Raw genomic sequence first — 21,425 nt, 5'->3', positions numbered from 1 at the left:
TTGTGCCACTATGGCAGTTGAAATGATTGATTGAGGACCTCTACGTAGTTGAATGTGAATGCTTTTATTAAATGTTTATTTTTGTTTATTGTGCTGAATTATATTGCTTTATACACATGTATGCTCTATTCTGTTTTTTTATTGTAATGTGTACAGGGCTCTCTTGCAAAATAGATTTCTAATCTCAATGTGGCGCTGCACAGCCCTGCATGCTGTTGTGTTGGTTGTCAGACTGCTCTGCCAGCCAGACACAGACAGTGTTTTAAGTGCCTGTTACTTTTATAGGCTCCTGTATGTCATTATTATGGCTTCCTTCCTGTGATGTCATCAGAGCAGAGGGGTATACTATGATTGAAACTAGATCTACTCTGGGTTTTCTAAAGCGAGCCAGCTTCACATTCCAGCTCCGGCTTCATCCGTACTATGACGGTGGAAATAGAGGTTAAATAATATAAATGAAATAAATAATGTTTTTCAGTGGCAGGGAGACTAGTCAGGATTGAGGCAAAGATAAACGGAGCAAAGTAAAGAGAGATCCTTAATGAAAACCTGCTCCAGAGCACTCAGACACTCAGACGGGGGCGCAGATTCACCTTTCAACAGGACAACGACCCTAAGCACACAGCCAAGGCAACGCTGGAGTGGCTTCGGGACAGGTCTCTGAATCTCCTTGAGTGGCCCAGCCAAAGCCCGGACTTGAACACGATCGAACATCTCTGGAGAGACCTGAAAATAGCTGTGCAGCAACGCTATCCATCGAACCTGACAGAGTTTAAGAAGATCTGCAGAGAAGAATGGGGGGGACTCCCCAAATACAGGTGTGCCAAGGTTGTAGTCATACCCAAGAAGACTTGATGGTCTGAATACTCATGTAAATATGATATTTTTTTATAAATAAAAAATGAATTTAAAATGAATTAAGTTTTTGCTTTGTCATTATGGGGTGTGCAGATTTTTAAAATCTATTTTAGAATAAGGCTGTATTGTAAAACAAAACGTGGAAAAAGTCAAGAGTCTGAATACTTTGCGAAGGCACTGTAAATCCGGGACACTCAAATTAGTATGATATGTTACGTTTTATATGGTTACAGAAGGTTACTTAAGGCAAAAATGAAAGGAGGGTGGGCTACAGTTTTTCATTTCAGGCAGTGTAGGCTACAGTTTGTTTTGGAGAAATGTGTGTTTTCTCCTACACTTGAATTTCTTCACTTCCACAGCTAAATAGCACATTTGTGCAAATTTGAATCTGCTGAACCAATCTATGAGTCTCACCTTGTAACTCTGAAAGTCCTTCATTAGTGTTTCTCTCTTTGTAAAGAGACTCTCAGTCATTAAGTTCTCTTTTAGCCGAAGGAAAACACTAATTACATGCCATCTGTTAGCTAGGAGCCGGGCACACACACACTAGTTAAGAGAGAGCTGGGCAGCGCTGCACAGCCCTGCATGCTGTTGTGTTGGTTGTCAGACTGCTCTGCCAGCCAGACACAGACAGTGTTTTAAGTGCCTGTTACTTTTATAGGCTCCTGTATGTCATTATTATGGCTTCCTTCCTGTGATGTCATCAGAGCAGAGGGGTATACTATGATTGAAACTAGATCTACTCTGGGTTTTCTAAAGCGAGCCAGCTTCACATTCCAGCTCCGGCTTCATCCGTACTATGACGGTGGATATTGTTCAGACTGCCTGCCGCTAACTCAAGCAGGCTTGTAACTGCATGTGCATGTCGCACGTGGCTTGCCGAACCCTTCACTGAGACAATACTGAAACATCAATCCATGGGCGTGTCAGTGGCACATTTTCATTTGTTAATTCCGCAGACTATGGGTATTTCAACAATAAGCTTGTTGAAATGCATCCTGATTTGATGATTTATTGTTAATGCCGCCTTCGGTGTGCTTATCAATGCACAAGCATGTTTTTTTTCCCACCACTCCTATCGATAAAACAATTGTATTAATACAAGTGTTACTGTGTGCGAAGTTCCAAATGCACTCTGTCATTACTAAACGTTTGATGTGATAGGTATTTTAACATGACTATTTTCGTACACAAAACACATTAAAATATGATCCGTTGTCTTCCTCAAACGAAGAGGATGACGACTCAATGTTTGCGTGATGACGTAATTTTTGCGAGAGGGAGGGAATCTTATTTCATTGGTCCTCAACTCGCGGCTCAAGACGCGTCATTCAGGATAAATGGAGTTCAGAGAGCGATCTATAGGAGGACGGGCTCGTTGTAATGGCTGGAATTGAGTTCCATTTGTTCCATTCCAGCCATTACAATGAGTCCGTCCTCCAATAGCTCCTCCCACCAGCCTCTGATATGAAGTTAGCCTTTCTAGGTTCTGAAGGATTCATTGCCATAGAAATGACCTGGCTACGGTAAGGTACCAGTTATCCCGAGTTCGCCAAAATGTACTTTACTAACTCCTCAAACCAGGTACGTAGTATAGGGCTTAGGTTGGTTAATAAGAGAGGAAGGAGAGAACATGAATTCTTCAGAAAACAACCAGTAGAAGAAGAGAAAATAAACCACAATTTGTTGACGTTGTTTACAATGACAAGGTTAGGCAGGTGGATTGTGTCATGTTGGATAGGGGTCTGTCAATATTTAGTTGCCTTACCAAATCCAAATGCCAAATTACTGTTAAGTGACAACTGGCAATTGTAGTGTATGTCAGCTACTCATTTCAGCCTCTTTTGGTCCTACAGTGGAAGACATTATCATATAAGAACATTTGCATTTCCCTTGGTACCTACAGTACACCCACAGCAAATAAACGCCAGTAGAAACATTTATTCGTATTTTTATTTTGGCATTTCTTTGTTTGCATTTATATTAAGCAAAGTGCATCTTATTTCATTTTTTCTCATCAACACATTGCACAATACATAAATAATGATGCATATAAAACGTCTTCATATTTACAAGTAATAATATATTTATATATAACATAAAATACATTTTCGCTTTTTATTTCACTTTAATTAAATCTTAGAGTAATTTGTCATATTAAACAAGTTCATTGGGGGTTTGCTTGTCTCTTCTTTTTTCTTTAAACATCTTTTATTTTTTTTCAAACTTCTGTCTTCTGAGAGAAAAAGCAAAAAGCATAAGTAAAGGACTAGTCCGTGTCCTCGGTACACTCCTCGGGAGAGGAAGGTTAATCCATTGCTGCTATTGGTTGTTGAATATAACCTCCAACCAACAGGGGCAGCTACTAATAAACTGTCTTGTGTAGCACTGACCCCAGCCCTTCACAAAGCTGATCTGTACAGTAAACCCAGTCCTCGGCTGCTGTGTGAACTCGTGATCGTTAGGCCTCTGCAGGCTGTCTGCCTTCTCAAAGTCAAAGGCCTTAATGGAGAATCCGGGGAACACTTTATGCACCAGTAAAGTCCGCGAGTCGGGATTGTCCAGTGTGGCCGACTTGATAAAGATGGGGTAGCAGCTGCGGTTGTACACCCACACCCCGTCGGGCTCGCGACTCAGCTGGATGCCGTAGCCGATCTTGGTCCGCACCATTTGAACTAGCGGGCTCTTGTTGTCGGAGCTGAGCTGGCCCAGGCAGAAGCCGTTCCCCTGAGGTAGGTCGTAGAAGATGTCCAGGGAAGGCTCCTGGACCGAGTAGAGGCGCCCCACGCGTGTCTTCTCCTCCCAGTACGCAACCACACACCAGTGGGATCTGTCACCCGACTCCTGGAGAGCCTGGGAATCTATAAGAGGAGAGAACGAGAGAGGGTGGTTACAACACTGGACTGAAGATACAACAGTTGACAAATAACATATTTCACTCGTTTAAAATGAGTCATTCGTAAGGAAAGATGATAGGACAGATGAGGATAGAAGATAGCGGGATAAAAGGCGAGATGAGGGTAGAAGATAGAGGGATAAAAGGCGAGATGAGGGTAGAAGATAGAGGGATAAAAGGCGAGATGAGGGTAGAAGATAGAGGGATAAAAGGCGAGTTGAGGGTAGAAGATAGAGGGATAAAAGGTGAGTTGAGGGTAGAAGATAGAGGGATAAAAGGCGAGATGAGGGTAGAAGATAGAGGGATAAAAGGTGAGATGAGGGTAGAAGATAGAGGGATAAAAGGCGAGATGAAGGTAGAAGATAGAGGGATAAAAGGCGAGATGAGGGTAGAAGATAGAGAGGAAGCAGACTGGCCAAGATTGACTTCCATTAGTGAGTCAACAGGAAAACAAATCTGGCTTTTAACCAGCATGGTGATGCAGTGGCTGAGAGCTGGGAGAGGAAGTCTTATCAAACACCAACTACTCAATAAAAGTAATGATACAAGGGAGATGAAAGACAAACAAAACTGTTTTACAACTTCCAACTCTGACTAAATACTGTAGACATTTCACAATATGTGCAACTACAAAGCCCTATGAGTCAAAAGTACAATCAACATCACAGTGCACAAAAGGAAATATGTTACTTCGGCTGCCAAATACCGCTTGTTGCATCCTTCCTTTCACAATAATCATCCAAGAAAACAGTACCGGAATTTCTGGAATTCGCACAAGAAAAGCAACCAGCCCAAGCACCAGGACGCACACGCGCGCGCGCGTGCACACGCACACAGCCATCCAAACCCTGTTTATACAAGCCTTAATGGTTATCTTCGGTCTGGAGCCTTGTATTTTCCTTACAGGCCAACTAACAATGTGCTGGCGTCAAGTGGACGGTAAATCTGTCCTAATCATTGTTTTATGGCCGTTCCCTCATTCTACCAGAGGAAATTATAAGTAATAGGTTTAATATCCAAGAGAGGGGAACCATGAAGAAATTTGGCCTATCTTTGAAAGGCAGTATAAAACCATGCTAGGACAAGGGCTGTGTCTTGAATGTCCCCCTATTCCCTTTACAGTGCACTACTTTTGGTAGTGAACTACAGGGAATAGGGTGCCATTTGGGAGGCAGGCTATGAGAGCTGCTCTCCTCTCCCCTCTGCGCATAGGAATGGGTTTGATTAAAGGGGAGCGAGGGGGCCAATAAAAAACACACAGCAACGAGAAGCAGCAGTGATTTAAAAGTACAAGTCTTCATTCCCCAAGTACAGCAGCACAGTACATGAGGTAAAGAAGTTCCTTTTAGAGGGAAACTAAGTGGTCTTCTGCAGGTACAGAAAAAGCTGTAAATGGACAACAACGGCAGCTATGTGACTGGTTGAACAGCAACGCCTCTCAGAAGGTTTAGAGTCCCCCCCGAGCGTAAAGAGTGTATCGTTCAGCTCTGGTTTCCCTCCGACCCCCTTAGCGTGCCTCCCGTCTCTATCCCCATCCCTGCCTCCGTATCTCTATCCCACAGAAACCTGACTCCTAAGCAGGGGAGGGGGATTCAGCCAGGCAGAGAGGGAGAGCGAGAAAGAGCAAAGGAAAAAGTGGGAGGGCTTTTTTCACAACTTTACTTTACTTTTGCGTCTCAACTTCCTCTCAATTCTTATACCACCATGGCCTAATTACAAACAAACCGATAAAGTATAAACGGCAGAGGACCGACAGTAAACTATTTACACACACACACACACACACACACACACACACACACACACACGTTCAGCAATTATTCAGTGTTGTAGCCTATCCTCTGAGAAAGTCAGACATTCAATGGTTAAAAGTTAACTAGGAAAAATACAAAAAATCTGGAACAGAGCCCCCTCGCAGTCATTTTGCCCCCCCCCCCCCCCCAATCCTTTCATCTTTCTGGGCCGGCAGAGTGTACCCAGTAATTTGGGCAGCAACCCCTTCAGAGGAAAAAGAGCCAAAGCAGAGCAGAGAAAACTGTACAGTTATGTTAAGTATCTTAAACTGCATCCCAAATGACACCCTATTCCCTACATAGTGCACTACTTCTGACCAGGGCTCTGGTCAGAAGTAGTGCACTATATTGGGGAAAGTGTGCCATTTTGGATGCATTCACAGTCTGGTCTGGCGTCCTCAGGCTGCTCTGCTATACTACAGGCCTGCTATTAACTCAGCATCTAGGCTGCGACTGAAATGGCACCCTATTCACTACTTTTTACTAGGGTCCATTGGGTCCTGGTCAAAAGAAGGGATACTATATAGGGCAGGTCGCTCCAACCCTGTTCCCGGAGAGCTACCGTCCTGTAGGTATTCACTCCAACCCTGTTCCTGGAGAGCTACCGTCCTGTAGGTATTCACTCCAACCCTGTTCCTGGAGAGCTACCGTCCTGTAGGTATTCACTCCAACCCTGTTCCTGGAGAGCTACCGTCCTGTAGGTATTCACTCCAACCCTGTTCCTGGAGAGCTACCGTCCTGTAGGTATTCACTCCAACCCTGTTCCTGGAGAGCTACCGTCCTGTAGGTATTCACTCCAACCCTGTTCCTGGAGAGCTACCGTCCTGTAGGTATTCACTCCAACCCTGTTCCTGGAGAGCTACCGTCCTGTAGGTATTCACTCCAACCCTGTTCCTGGAGAGCTACCGTCCTGTAGGTATTCACTCCAACCCTGTTCCTGGAGAGCTACCGTCCTGTAGGTATTCACTCCAACCCTGTTCCTGGAGAGCTACCGTCCTGTAGGTATTCACTCCAACCCTGTTCCCGGAGAGCTACCGTCCTGTAGGTATTCACTCCAACCCTGTTCCCGGAGAGCTACCGTCCTGTAGGTATTCACTCCAACCCTGTTCCCGGAGAGCTACCGTCCTGTAGGTATTCACTCCAACCCTGTTCCTGGAGAGCTACCGTCCTGTAGGTATTCACTCCAATCCTAGTTCTAACTAACCTGATTCAGCTTACCAACAAGATAATTATTAGAACTAGGGTTGGAGTGAAAACCTAGGGGTTGGGGTGCCTTGATATAGGCAATAGGGTGCCATTTTGGATGCAGTTCCAGACCTCATTAAGAACTAGTGGGGGGAAAAAGGGGGAAAAGACAACACTAGGGAGGGGAAACATTTCTTCCATAAAATGACGGGCTGATCATGGGGCCGTTCGCTTTGAACCAATGGAAGGCCGAGGGGAATTGATTGTAAATCCACCGAGCTATTGGGGACAAAGTTAGTATTTACATTTGATCAAAAAAAACATTCCCCAAACCGACTGAAGAGAAAAGACTGAGAAAAGAGGCATAAAAGGTGATGAGGCCGCTATTATGTGTGTGTGTGTGTGTGTCTGTCTGTCTGTGTGTGTCTGTGTGTGTGTGCGCGCGCGCGCTCGTTCGTGTGTGCCATCTTAAAGGCCTCAAAGTTAATATTCTCATTGTTCCTTGGATGTGAGTGACTCGAGGCAAAGCTCTTAGAGCGCACCTGTGGGCTGAGCTCTCTACTCCTCCCTGCTCTTTCCCTCGCTCTCTCTCCCACTCTAACCCCCCCTTTCCTTTCCTCTGTGTTTTTTATTCCTGAGAGAGAGAGAGAGAGAGAGAGAGAGAGAGAGAGAGAGAGAGAGAGAGAGAGAGAGAGCAAAAGGAGAGAGAGAGAGAGAGAGAGAGAGAGAGAGAGAGAGAGAGAGAGAGAGAGAGAAAAGGAGAGAGAGAGAGAGAGAGAGAGAGAGAGAGAGAGAGAGAGCAAAAGGAGAGAGAAGAGAGAGAGGAAAGAGAGAGAGAGAGAGAGAGGGACAGCAAAAGGAGAGAGAAGAGAGGAGAGAGAGAGAGAGAGAGAGAGCAAAAGGAGAGAGAAGAGAGAGGAAAGAGAGAGAGAGCAAAAGGAGAGAGAAGAGAGAGAGAGAGAGAGAGAGCAAAAGGAGAGAGAAGAGAGAGGAGAGAGAGAGAGAGAGAGAGAGAGAGAGAGACTGGGCTGGCTGGCGTCGGAGGTCATTACACGGCTGCTTGTCTGAGCCTGTCATCACAGCCTGAAACCACTGAGGTATTCATCACACAACAGACACAGAGGTAGGGAGGGACTAGAGAAGAGAGAGAGATAAATAAAAGAGCCCCTACTCCTGCAGTTCTGTTTCCCACACACACACACACACACACACACACACACACACACACACACACACACACACACACACACTCTCTCTCTCTCTCTCTCTCTCTCTCTCTTTACAAGTGAACACAAAAGTTAACCCACACTTCACAGTGTATCCGTCTCTATGTATCCGTCTAAACTACGTCACCCTGCAGGGTCAGACACTTCCCTACCATCCCTCCCGCTGTTTGGCTGTCCTTCGTTGCATTGCTGTGACGATGGCGGTGGCAGCGGGGGGGGGTTTTACAGGGCTTGTTGCCTGTCGGGCGGCGGGGCTTGTTGCCTGTCGGGCGGCGGGGCTTGTTGCCTGTCGGGCGGCGGGCTTGTTGCCTGTCGGGCGGCGGGGCATGTTGCCTGTCGGGCGGCGGGGCTGGCGGACTGACAGACACCCTAACGACAGCATTAGAGTGCATTCCAAAGTAACAGTGTTAGATAAGAGCATTACTGATCTGAGGGCTGGTGACACCGAGAGACGGGGAGAGGGACCAAGCCTCTAGTACACAGCCGTGACAAAGCTATGCCTAAAACCATCCAACACACGCTGGTTACTACACAACTACTAAGCTATAGTTAACCATAACAGACTATTACAACACAGCTACTAAGCTTCAGTTAACCATAACACAGCCACGACAAAGTTACAGCTAAAACCAACCAACTACTAAGCTTCAGTTGACTGTAACACGCTAGTTTGTTAAACCACAACAACCACAAACACAGACTCAGTTAACACTAAGACAGAGGCGCTAAGGTTAGCAACACCATCTAGAGACAGTCTACAGTAATGATTAACAGCTAAAACGGTGCTAGCTAACACCCTTAACGGACTGTTGCAAGTTGCTACCACAATACAAAACATAGCTACGGCAGTGCAGTGACTCTAAGGCTAACTGACTAACAGGGAGGACACATACTAAGCAGTTTGAAAGCCTGCCTCCATCCCGTGGGACACACACACACACAGCCTAGTCCTGAGAGGAGTGTGTTCACAGCTTGTTCTGACAAACAGCGAGCTCACGCGAAATGAAAAAGAAATGGCACTGCACACAGAGAGACTTGGCTGACATGAGTCTCGTAGAGTTCCTAAACCACACAGGCCCTCTCCATGGCACACATACCACTCACAACCAGGTTTAAAAAACATTCAGATTTCCCCCATGCGTTAGGAGAACACATCTACTAACACAAGAGCAAAACTATGGACCTCCAGCAGAGAGAGAGAGAGAGAGAGAGAGAGAGAGAGAGAGAGAGAGAGAGTCTGTGTGTGTGTGTGTGTGTGTGTGTGTGTGTGTGTGTGTGTGTGTGTGTGTGTGTGTGTGTGTGTGAGAAAGAATGCTGAGGGCCTCAGCCTTCTTTCTCTCTCTCTCTCTGTCTCTCAGCTCTCTCCCATGGGCCTGTGGTTGTTTCCCCGTGTTGCATATATGCAGACTATGTCTAATTCCCCTGACTGTCCGTCTGTCAGGCGCTGTGACACAGTGGCTGTAGTGCCGTCTATATGTATGCACAGCCAGGGTTTTTCCCTCTCCAGAGGGGAGGCAGACAGGCAGGCAGGAAAACAAACACACACACAGGGAGAGAGTCAGAGAGGGCCTGCCGGCAGCATGACCACAGAGAGGCAGATGAATTACAGCCCTGAGCTCCGGCCGGTGGCAGCCCTCCTTCTTCCTTCTCTCTGTCTCCCTCCTTTCCTCCCTCCTTCTTCCAGACAGGCTCCGCTCTGCCTTTCTCTGCTCTGCTCTGGGCCCAGGAGGGACATTCCAAACCCCGCCAACACCAGAGCACTGTTTCCACTTACTCTCCCTCCCTCTTTTTCTCTCTCTCTCTCTCTGCTTTCTTCTTCCCTCCTACTGCAGTAGAGCAGAGTACAGCTCTCTCCTTTTTAACATTTTATCTCCCCCTCTCTCTGTGCATGCTGTTTTTGTTGTCGTAGGCTGGCGTCATTTCAAACGGGGTCGATCTGAAGGGTACAGAGTGGAACAGAGAGGAGCAGAGGGGGAGCAGGGCACGTTACACCCTCCTCTTCTACCCCACCACTCCACTCCAACCAAAATAAACGATACACTCTGAAAGACGAAGTGTGGGTCCCAAAGGACACCCTATTACCTATGTGGTAAAGTAGTGCACTGTATGGGGAGTAGGGTGCCATTTGGGACACAGGCAAATACTTGTGTGATGGTCCTCTAGTCCCCTCCTATCTACATGAAGAGTACTAGGCTAGGCTGCTGCCATCTGCTCTAAGGCTCTTTGTTTGGCCTGTTTTCTGAACCAGCCCCTGTTCTTATAGACTCAGGTAGATGGTCTGGAATAATGTCAATACATACTCAGGCTAGGTAATGGAGTTGTTTGAGCCTGGTTTAAACCATCCATCTTCACAAAACCACAAGCTCACGGGCCTACGTTAAACCCCCCCCCCCCCCCCAAAAGCAGACAAAACTAAAATGATATCACAGTTTTATATTTATCTTACACTAAAAAGACAAGATTACAAGCTAGTAGTAATGGCATACAGGTCTATATCACCAATGAGACTGCAGAAGAAAGGAAGCTCTCTCTTTCACAACTTTGAAAGAAGCATGTTCTTTCAGTCCTCCAACAATGTGTAACATCCAGCTCCATTCTCCAACCCCCCACCCCCTGTGGATTACCCTTCTAATTGCTCCTTGCTTTACAGTCCACGGTAGCCAGCTGTAGCTGAGACGTTTGGGCAGCGGAGGAAGAGATGAGGGGGGAGAGAGAGTGGGGAGGGGGCGGAGGGAGAGAGAGACGAGACAGCGAGCATAGCAGACTGGAAAAGTGAATGATTAATTCTGTCTGACTCCACACTCCGATCATTACTATTTCTGGGTGTCTACACAAACACGCACACGCAGACAAACACCTGAGGCGCCACACACACCGACTCGATACGGGTACCCTGTGTATACAGCAAAGTTATCGCTACTCGTGTATTTATTCCTCATCTTATTATTTTTCAATTATTTATATTTCTTTCTCTCTGCATTGGTGGGAAGGGCCCGTAAGTAATCATTTCACTGTCAGTCTACACCTGTTGTTTACGAAGCATGTGACAAATACAATTTGATTTGAGGCGTATACAGACATGCACACGCCACGGGGGGCTGGTGAGGGGAGGACGGCGCATAATAATGGCAGAAATGGGAGTGAATGGAATGAACCATGCGGAAAACGGCGTGTTTGATACATTTGATACCACTCCAGTGATTTCGCTCTAGCCATTACCACGAGCCCATACTCTCCAAATACGGCGCCACCGACCACCTGAGACGCACAGAAGCATTTTGTCATTTTTTGTTCACTTGCTGTTTAACCTTCAACTGTGAGTACAGTTAGGTAAAGACAGAGAGGACAGTTAGGTAAAGACAGAGAGGACAGTTAGGTAAAGACAGAGAGGACAGTTAGGTAAAGACAGAGAGGACAGTTAGGTAAAGACAGAGAGGACAGTTAGGTAAAGACAGAGAGGACAGTTAGGTAAAGACAGAGAGGACAGTTAGGTAAAGACAGAGAGGACAGTTAGGTAAAGACAGAGAGGACAGTTAGGTAAAGACAGAGAGGACAGTTAGGTAAAGACAGAGAGGACAGTTAGGTAAAGACAGAGAGGACAGTTAGGTAAAGACAGAGAGGACAGTTAGGTAAAGACAGAGAGGACAGTTAGGTAAAGACAGAGAGGACAGTTAGGTAAAGACAGAGAGGACAGTTAGGTAAAGACAGAGAGGACAGTTAGGTAAAGACAGAGAGGACAGTTAGGTAAAGACAGAGAGGACAGTTAGGTAAAGACAGAGAGGACAGTTAGGTAAAGACAGAGAGGACAGTTAGGTAAAGACAGAGAGGACAGTTAGGTAAAGACAGAGAGGACAGTTAGGTAAAGACAGAGAGGACAGTTAGGTAAAGACAGAGAGGACAGTTAGGTAAAGACAGAGAGGACAGTTAGGTAAAGACAGAGAGGACAGTTAGGTAAAGACAGAGAGGACAGTTAGGTAAAGACAGAGAGGACAGTTAGGTAAAGACAGAGAGGACACCTGAGAATGAGTTCTTGTTTAGCCTGGCTTTTCAGGCACCCTTCTCTCTCTCTCTCTCTCTCGACACGGAGGGGGGAGGCGTCTTTCTCTTTCAGTCAGGCAGTCATAGTCTCAACACCCTGCTCCGCCTGTGGGCAAGTATATTCCAGGGGTCACAGGTCATGACAATACATTCATTTCTGTGTTCTCTTCTATTCTGTTGCCTGGCCTCGTCTGTCTCTTCCTCTTTTTGATGACAGCTGAACTGACTTTAACGAAAGGACAGGCTGCATACTTTGTCGATCTTAAACCGATCTAGTAGACTGGTACGTATCGATTTCTGAGCACACACACACACGTAACCTTTTTAGGTCCTATAGTTCTTTTAAAGTTGGCTTTGTTCTGTGTCTTGTGCAAACATACAAAACAATGTATCGCCACAATACACAAGTGATCAACTATCCTGACTATAGGAGACATGCGGTGCTTGAGCGGTGGAGTCACGTCAGTACAGTACAGTCACTGGAACGAAAGGCCCAGCTAGCCGGCTGACATAATTACAGGAGCATAACTTAATGATAATAATTCAGAGGCTCGGCTAGATCCAGGAAGAATACGGTTCTCACACTCACAGGCCAGAAGACAGGCCAAACACACACACACACACAGACACTCTGTGGAAGCTCTCGAGCGGCTCCAGGGTGGGGCATGAAGAGTTATTACCCTTCTATAAATGTTATCTTTTTCCTGAGGCATCAGCCCCTCTGACAGCAGAAAAATCTCAAGAGGCATTCCCTCCCCAGCAATTAGCCAAGGTAAACTCCAGCCAGTCTAAACACAACAGAGGAGGAGAGGAGCGAAGGAGAGGACTGGCTCTACTGACCTAGGGCTGGGGAGAGAGAGAGGGGGCGTGAGAGAGAGAGGACATGAGTGTCAGAGTGACATCGGCACTAGTATGATGTTCTTGAGAGAGAGAGAGAGAGAGAGAAAGAGGAAGGGAGAAAGGGGGGAAAGAGAGAGAGAGAGAGAGAGAGAGAGAGAGAGAGAGAGAGAGAGAGAGAGAGGAAGGGAGAAATGGGGGAAAGAGAGAGAGTGCGTGACAGTGTTGATTTGTTTGCTAGGCCCTGTCCTGTTCCCATAGGGTGCCAATCAATGAAGGGGGAAACGTCTAATTAGGGAAGAAGTATTACATAACAGGGAAGATGTCAGCAGCTCTTTCCTCCAGTCCAGGAAGTCTGTCCATACAGACATACGAGCCCAATTCGCAGGAAGGGGACATGAGTGGCTGCACATACACAAAGGGGGGGGGGGGGGGGGGGGGGGGGGGGGGCATGCAGCTAGTGTTTCTAACTTATTTATAAATCTGAACAAATGCGTACAATGAATCAAAAATAACTAGTACCCGGCAACCACAGGGACACATCTTCTCAGAGCAGGAACTATAGAGCCCTGCTTTTATCATTACTCCACAGGCCAACCCAGAGGTCACTTATGTGAGGATCACAGGAATTTCAGCACTGGCCCAGCATGGGACTGGATACATGGAGCAGGTTTGGGGTCAATTTCATTTAAATCCAGTCAATTCAGGAATTGACTAGATAGAAATTGACCCCAAACCTGCTCCGTGTATCCAGTCCCATGCTGGGCCAGCGCTGTCAGTCAAACTAGTATTCCTCAGAACTATATTCAGGATGTGCAGCCTTCCCCATGCCAGAGCCTTGCTCTCTAACCAGACCCGTCTCTCTGTAACAATTATTTATACTTCCACCACACGGGGAGGGGGACGACGACAAACCCACCGCCCGGCCCCTTCCTAGTTCCTATACCCCCCCCCCCCCCCCAACCTCAGTCACAATACCCCTGCCCTTCCCTTCCTACCCCGGCCCAGGCTGGCTAACTGATTTATTATTCCAACACTACATCATTTGTGAGGGAGGGAGGGAGGTGGAACCCCCCCCCCCCCCCCGAGACGTCCCTGAGCGACAGAGTAAACAAACACTGCAGGGTGGAGAAGGAGACGGTGCTGGGCATGCAGGCGGGAATGATGATATCATCATGGGTCCTTCACCCCACCACAGAGATGCCCAGAGCAGGGCTTGACTAGAACCCTGTCCCTCTGACACCGCTGTAGCCAGAGCGACACAGACAGAACAACCGGCAGCATTGTTCTACATCAGGATGTCAGGGATCTCCGTGGGAACCAAACCGGCGCCAGGCTACACTGCCACGGCAACGACCATAGTGCTGCCTGCCAGGCAACCAGTCAGGCCAGTTGGGCACTAAAAAACTATTTGTTGATGTTTTAAAAGCATAACTGATTATTAAATACAATCCGTGGTACATTTATGTGGTTTAGGGTTAGGGCAGATCTATGAGTTCCCCTGAACCACAGCCACTTCCTAGAGACCTGGGCATAGGTATGTGGATGGGACAGAGACCGTACTGTCTGTCATGCAGGCAGGCATGGGTGCCGGTACCCAGACCTCTGCTGTAACCAACCAGCTTTACTGACGGATTACACATGAATGGTCTGGCTGGCTGTGGTTGGAAATAGCAGAAAGAGGAGAGAGAGCACGGTGCACAGAAATCTCTCTCTCTACCTCGCTCTCCCTCCACCTCTCTCTTTGTGGCTAGGGGACTGGCGGTGGTGAGAAAACACGCCAGGGAGAAGGAATGTTCCCCTCTCCCTTTTGATCATCTCCATATAATGAGTTATGTGAAAAGCCGCTGCCTTCGAGCCGCCGAGGCCAAACAATGGCCACCTTGTTCCCTGCCGGCCTCCCACCAACTCTCTCTCAGAACACCACACAGCTACATAACCAAGTCCCACCCTAACCTTTCACTCTTCTCTGCCTGCCCAAAGGTACAACCGAAAAAAGAAACTCTCTACCCGGGAAGAACTCACACACAACTAAAGGCAGGGCCTCTGCCTGGCCAGAGGTAGAACTCACACACAACTAAAGGCAGGGGCCTCTGCCTGGCCAGAGGTAGAACTCACACACAACTAAAGGCAGGGCCTCTGCCTGGCCAGAGGTAGAACTCACACACAACTAAAGGCAGGGCCTCTGCCTGGCCAGGGGTAGAACTCTTGTCAACTCTGTTCGGCGCCCCTCAAGCCTAGAGCAAAGGAATCTAACTGAACTGGGGGTGGAAACGTTGAGGGTAATAAATATAGTTGAGGTTAGGGTTGGACATGGGGATAGGAGCCTTACAGAACAGTCACAGGGTGGGTTTGTGTGATTTCCTGGGGGCCTAGCCTGAGCCTGGGCATTTACTACTAATGTGTAGAGAGCCTGAACAACTGGACTGGTTTTCCTCTTCAATCCTCCCCCTCTCACAGTTTTTCAGATTCATGCACCATAATGACAGTGGGTGGGGAACCGTGGACGGCCAGAACCAAATTAACTCCCTGCCCGCCAAGAGAACTCCTTGGCCGCAGCTCTTGGAGAGGAAGTGGAAAGTAATGAAAGTTCCTCGCTCAGCGCAGCTCAGTCAACTGAGAAACACACAGATCGCCTTCCAAATGGCAACCTATTCCCTGTATAGTGCACTACTTTTGACCAGAGACCCATGCGGTCAAAGTAGTGCACTATACAGGGAATAGGGCGCCATTTGGGACGCAAACACCGAGGAGAGGGCTGTTTTGAAATTACAGAGAGAGAAAGAACTGCTTCTCCTTTGACCCTGCCTTTTCCCCTCTCTGCAAGTAAGAAAAACAAAGGAGAGAAATAAAATAAGTTTGGGGATTGAACTGAAAAGCTAGAGAAGGTTGAAGTCAAGATGTTTGGCCATTTGATTAATCAGGGATCTCTCTAAACTGTGACGAACTGGGTGTTCTGTTCAGCCTAACTCTCTCTCTCTCTATCGTTTTACTGACTTGACTGTCTTCAATGTTTGCTTTCCATTCAGAGGAGGCCACCCTCATCTCCCTCCCTGTTCATTGCCTTTTCCTCAAACACATGAGGTAATTTCCTGTGACTGCCTGCCCTTTCCTTCTCTGTTAACCCAAACAAGACAGGAATGTAACTAACAGGGGGACTGTAGACTGTGGCTGCTCTGTTGTAGCTGTTCTCTGGAGAGGTTCACCTCCACCACCTCGCCTCTCAGAGTGGGGCCTGGGGACAACAAGGAGCTAGCTGACAACGCAGAGACTGAGAATGTGGCACAGGGTGAAAGGACTGAGAGAGGCGAGGTATAGGCTGTAAGACTTAAACATTGAAGGCAAGACGGAAAGAGAAAAGGTACAGACTGAGTAGGTTTTTATACTTTAGTACCGTAACACCAAGTACTAACATAGTACCAAGAGACAGGCTCCGACAGCCTGGTCTCACTGGTCTCCACGATCAACTTGACGGTGGGAAGAAGAAACCCCATTAAAATGTTACCAGAGTTAAGCGGCTAATAGCCAGTTCAGAGGGGCTGGAGGCTGGGTTCGCTAGCTAACAGTTTAATAATGTACTTCAACCTAAATTTAACTTGCTGAGAAGAGGAAGCTAGGCTAGCGCCTGTGTGACAGTAGGCTGACATCCAGTGTGTGTGTGCGTCCTGTCAGCCAGCCAGCCAGCCAATGTCCCTGTGTGGGTCATTCTATCCCAACGTCTGACGGCCAAGGCCGTGGCATGTCTCACGCACGGGCACACGCACACACACACGCACACACGCCTGTCAGCTCAGCGCCACCACAGCAGAGCAGTGAGCCAGAAGGATCAGGTTACAACAGGCACTCCGGGGTCATTCCTAGCCGGCACCAGCCAGGCATGCCACCTCCGGCTTTGAACCCGACCCCCACCACTACTCACACGCACAGAGTCCCAGCCACTCACGACCCAGACCCATAGAATATAGAGGAGATACAACACCTAACCCCCCTCCGACCCTGTCGCCCACAGACAAAGTCATATGGCCCCCCCCCAGCACTCCTACCGCGCAGTGCACCAAGGACAGGAGATAGAACAGCTTGCCCCCCTGTGACCTGACTGTGTCCACCCCCCCACCCCCCCACCCACAGGAGATACAGTACATACAACACCTAATCCTTTCCTCACCCCCACCTCACAGTCTACACCTCCCCTGTTTCCCGATGCTCGGCGTCCACCCCAATGTACACACTACGAATCACCAATAGTCGCTATGCCATTACTATACTATGTAGCACTTTGTGACATCTGCTGATGTAAAAAGGGTTTTATAAAAACTTTTGATTGATTACTATACCCCCCCCCCTCCCCCACCCACTCAGCAAGGTCCGCATCCACATCCCCAAACTAATATTTTAAACACTTCAGCCATGAATATTACTTTAAAATACAACAATCACAAACTGAACACGAAACACAAAGCCCACCCTGCCTGGGGTAGGGGACCTGACTGTGCCAGGAGAAGAACCATGAGTAGGAGGAGGAGGAACTGGAGCAGAGAGACAGGGGCCAACAGATACAAAAGAACAGACCCACTACTATGGCCAAATTCTGGTCTCTGTCCATCCGGGACTCGTGACCCTCTGTCCTAGCCTCCGGCCCAATCCTGGGCCCAGCCCCGGCCCACTGCCAGTCTCTCCGGCCATCCCTGGCTCGCCTCCCTCTGCTCCACTCGGATGACGTGCTAGAGGAGGCTTTAATGTTCCTAGTCTGGCAGGCAGCCTAGTTTGCATTTGTGCTTGTCACTGTCACATTGAGGTTAACTCTTTAATAACCCTGCTTTCCAGGACAACAGAAAGCCCGAGGTTAGGGACAGGGACGAGTCTGGGGCTAGGGGCATTCACCAGAATATATTCCTACCAGTGCAGACCAGCTCCACAGTAACTAGCTTGTCTTCCTCCCACTAGATAATCTATAGCAGAGCACTAGTCTGTCTCACCATCCTGACCCTGAGCCAGCCAACCAGACCACAAAGGTGGAGAGAGAAAGACAGAGAGAGGATTTGCTATTGCTCTTTTATCCCCCATAGTTTTTCTCTCTCTCTTTGTTAGCTTTTTATTTGATTTAACCTTTACTTAACTAGGCCAGTTAAAGAACAAATCCTTATTTACAATGACTGCCTAGACCGGCCAAACCCGGACGACGCTGGGCCAATTATGCGCCACCCTACGGGACCCCCAATCACGTCCGATTGTGAAACAGCCTGAATTCGAACCAGGGTGGCTGTAGTGACGCCTCCAGCACTGAGACGCAGTGCCTTAGACCGCTGCGCCACTCGGGAGCCCCAAGTGATTTCTTCCAAGTATTTCATTTACGGTTGTGTGCAGCCAAAATATTGTTCAGTTCACAAATATTTTGTCAATATCTAGAACATTAACTGCAGATGGTTGCAAGGTTATTTTGTGTTTGTTTTTTATTTAGGAATATAAAAAGCTCAATGTGTGAGTTACTTAGGCTGAGGTAATCTTCATTGAATGTCATATTCCAATTTCAATAGGCTGTGTACTGTGTGTGTAACAGCAGTACCATCCTCCCTCCCTCCCTCTCTTCTTCTGTAAATACATTTGGGTAGCAACATAAAAAAGCAGCACCATCTCCATCCTCCCTCCCTCCCTCTCTTCTTCTGTAAATACGTCTGGGTAGCAACATAAAAAGGGCAAAGTGAGTGAATTAAAAGGTCAACATGGAGCCTCCGGGAGGGGCATGTTTCTTTTGTGAGAGCCCCGGGGGGAGCACAGTTTTCTTCCCTTGCCAGAGAAATCAAATCCTTGGCTCCAGGCACCCAGGCCCTTTCCTCCCTCACTCCCTCCCTGCCGCCCCCCTTCCCTCCCCTCACTGAGCCCCATTCACTAGGGCTGGCCGCCCTGCCTTGGCTCAGCCAGGAAGGAAAACAGGGGAGGGGTGCATGCCTGAGGGAGGAGAAGAGGAGGGAGAGGAGGAGAGGGGATTAGCTAGTTAGACTCCAGTCTAGGATTTCACAGTGTGCACTGGGGTTCTAAGAAACAGGCTAAAAACCTCTCCACAACAGAGAGACCGAGAGCTGCGCTTTTCTGTTTCAGGGGGCTTTGTTTTCTCTGTGTTTATACACTCAGCCAGACAGCCAGCCCAGCTTACAATCTAAGTCCCCAATCTAAAAAGCCCCTATCTGGAGACTGCTGACCCTCCCCCTCCGTCCCTCAAAGCCAACACCAGCTCCTCTCCTAAACAAAGGAGGGGAAAAAATACGCAGTGAGCGAGCTAAGCACCCCAACCAACTGACATAAAAAGCCTTTAAAGTCTCTGTAATGAGAAACATCTGAACGAGAGAGAGAGAGAGAGAGAGAGAGAGAGAGAGAGAGAGAGAGAGAGAGAGAGAGAGAGAGAGAGAGAGAGAGAGAGAGAGCACAGCTAGGCTGGAGGAGTGAATTCTTCATCCCCCCCCCCCTCTTTCTTCCACCCCCCCTCCACCTCATAAACACTATGTTATCCGCTTGCCTCTGGGTGGGGGGCGAGGTGGAGAGAGACGTGAGAAAGGTGGTACAGCCTACAGGATTATGGGAGAAAATGTAAGACTTAAGAGGCCGTCCAAAAACACCTCCCTCCCTCAGGTACAGAATATATTATTACTACCAGAGAGGGACAGAGTGAGACAGAGAGAGGGACAGAGTGAGACAGAGAGAGGGACAGAGTGAGACAGAGAGGGGGACAGAGTGAGACAGAGAGAGAGAGACAGAGAGCAGTGGCACAGGTTAATAAGGGTAGCAGACCCCCCCCCCCCTGCTAGCTGAGTGCATTGTGTTCAGAATAACGTGGACTCAACCCCATGACCAGCCAACCTTAACCAACCCTTTAAGCAGCTTGCATGTCTGTGCTCATGTTCCCATGGAGGGTATAGTAATGACAGGGCTTCATCCATCTTTAGATGCTGTGGCCCCTTGTCATCCACTGATGACACGATTATCGCCTCACAAAATGTATACACACACATACACGACGTAACATCTCAGCTCAGATCCCCATCCCAGGCAAAATCAAGAAGAGTGCAAACACACGCACACACTATACAGCGCTCTGTAAAGCAAACAGAGTTTTCTTTCTGTTTGGATTACATTAAACAAAACAGCATGAGGGAAAATGAAAGGAGGAACAGAGAAGAACGCTTGTTCAAAGAGCCGGGAGGAATTTGTGTGGATTGGATCTCTTGAAACACGCCTCCCTTCTTTCATTACAGCGAGGAGGGGAAGTAGGGGCCTCTCCAATGAGCCACTGCATCATGACAGAGCGAGAGAGGGAGGATGGTAGGGAGAGAGAAAGAAAGAAAGAAAGAAAGAGAAAAATAAAAACCAACGGGCTTGTGTCTTACCTGAGAGCCCCACGGGGGCCGAGTAGGTAGTTCCTCCAGTCTCAGTGGATGAAGGCCCCGAGTCTAGTGAATCTGAACGAAGAGAGAAGGACAGAGAGAGAGAGAGAGAGAGAGAGAGAGAGAGAGAGAGAGAGAGAGAGAGAGAGAGAGAGAGAGAGAGAGAGAGAGAGAGAGAAAAGTGTGTGTGTTAGAATGAGAGATCAACCACAGTGTGAGCAGAGAGAGCAGCTGTGAGAAGCTGTCAATCACACAGTGAAATCAATGCCTAATGAAGACACTGGACCACTGAACTCTGGGAGTCACTCAGTCAGTTCAGACAGCTAGCCAGGAGCCCTACTAATAACCTCACAGATCCACACACACACACACAGCTCACTCCTACGAACTCACTGCACTTCTTTCTGGTGAAATGACCCCCAAAATACACCAGTAGTAGATACATATTTGTTTGTCGTTTGTAGCTTTGTAATTGTACAGAATTTCAGACAGAACATTTGATAGCAAAATAATATGACGCAAAACAAAAGCGATCAGATTCTTAGCATGCTAGTTAGCCGGATAGTAACATCACTAAAGTAGGCAATATCTCGAAGACACATCAAGTCTTAGCAGCCCTTCACCAGATATGAATAGAAGTGACTACTAAAGCGGGAGGCCTGCCCTGTGACGGCCTTCAACACTAGCCACCACTAATCCCATAATCCTCTGCAGTCTTCACTCAGAGAGACAACTAGAGCGGCCATGTTGGAGCAGAGAGAGGGAGAGAGACATAGCGAGGGAGGGGGGGCTGGCAGTAGCTCTGACGACAGGCTCTGGCAGGTCTCGACACACACAGCACTTTAAAACATACAGCAGCGCCCCTGCTCTGTTCCTTCTCCCAGTCCCAACCCCGTAAAAACCAACCACTCCCCCACAACACAATCACATTTTCCTTTTTCCCTCAAACTTTCTAAGAGGCCCAGAATAAATAAATGCCTGGCTTGGAGGGAAAAGAGGCGTTGACTTGAAAAACATGTCCGACTCCACTGCAGCCGAGCACTACTTCATCAGAGCCTGGTTGTGGCCCAAAATGGCACCCTATCCACTGGATAGTGCACTACCTTTGACCAGAGCCCTATAGGACTCCCTACGGGCCCTGGTCAATAATGCACTACATTTGGGAATAGGGTGCTATTTAGGACACTGCCAGACCAAGTCTCTAATAGGAGTATAC

The 21,425-nt window shown here is 47.9% G+C and overlaps 1 protein-coding gene across 1 annotated transcript in view; it reads right to left on the bottom strand.

Moving 5' to 3' along the window:
• Positions 1-2,793: 2,793 nt before the first annotated feature.
• LOC139408934 (mothers against decapentaplegic homolog 7-like) overlaps positions 2,794-21,425 on the bottom strand; it is a 25,765-nt gene continuing 7,133 nt past the window's right edge. The window contains exons 3-4 of the mRNA XM_071153422.1: positions 20,213-20,284; positions 2,794-3,719 (exon numbers count right to left, since the gene is read on the bottom strand). Of these exons, the coding sequence (XP_071009523.1) occupies positions 3,181-3,719; positions 20,213-20,284 (611 nt within the window). The 3' untranslated portion in view covers positions 2,794-3,180. The remainder of the gene's footprint in view (positions 3,720-20,212; positions 20,285-21,425) is intronic.

The sequence above is a fragment of the Oncorhynchus clarkii genome, chromosome 5, assembly GCF_045791955.1.
Source record: "Oncorhynchus clarkii lewisi isolate Uvic-CL-2024 chromosome 5, UVic_Ocla_1.0, whole genome shotgun sequence".
NCBI classification, from domain to species: Eukaryota; Metazoa; Chordata; class Actinopteri; order Salmoniformes; family Salmonidae; genus Oncorhynchus; species Oncorhynchus clarkii.
This window is presented reverse-complemented; position numbering and strand designations above follow the sequence as displayed.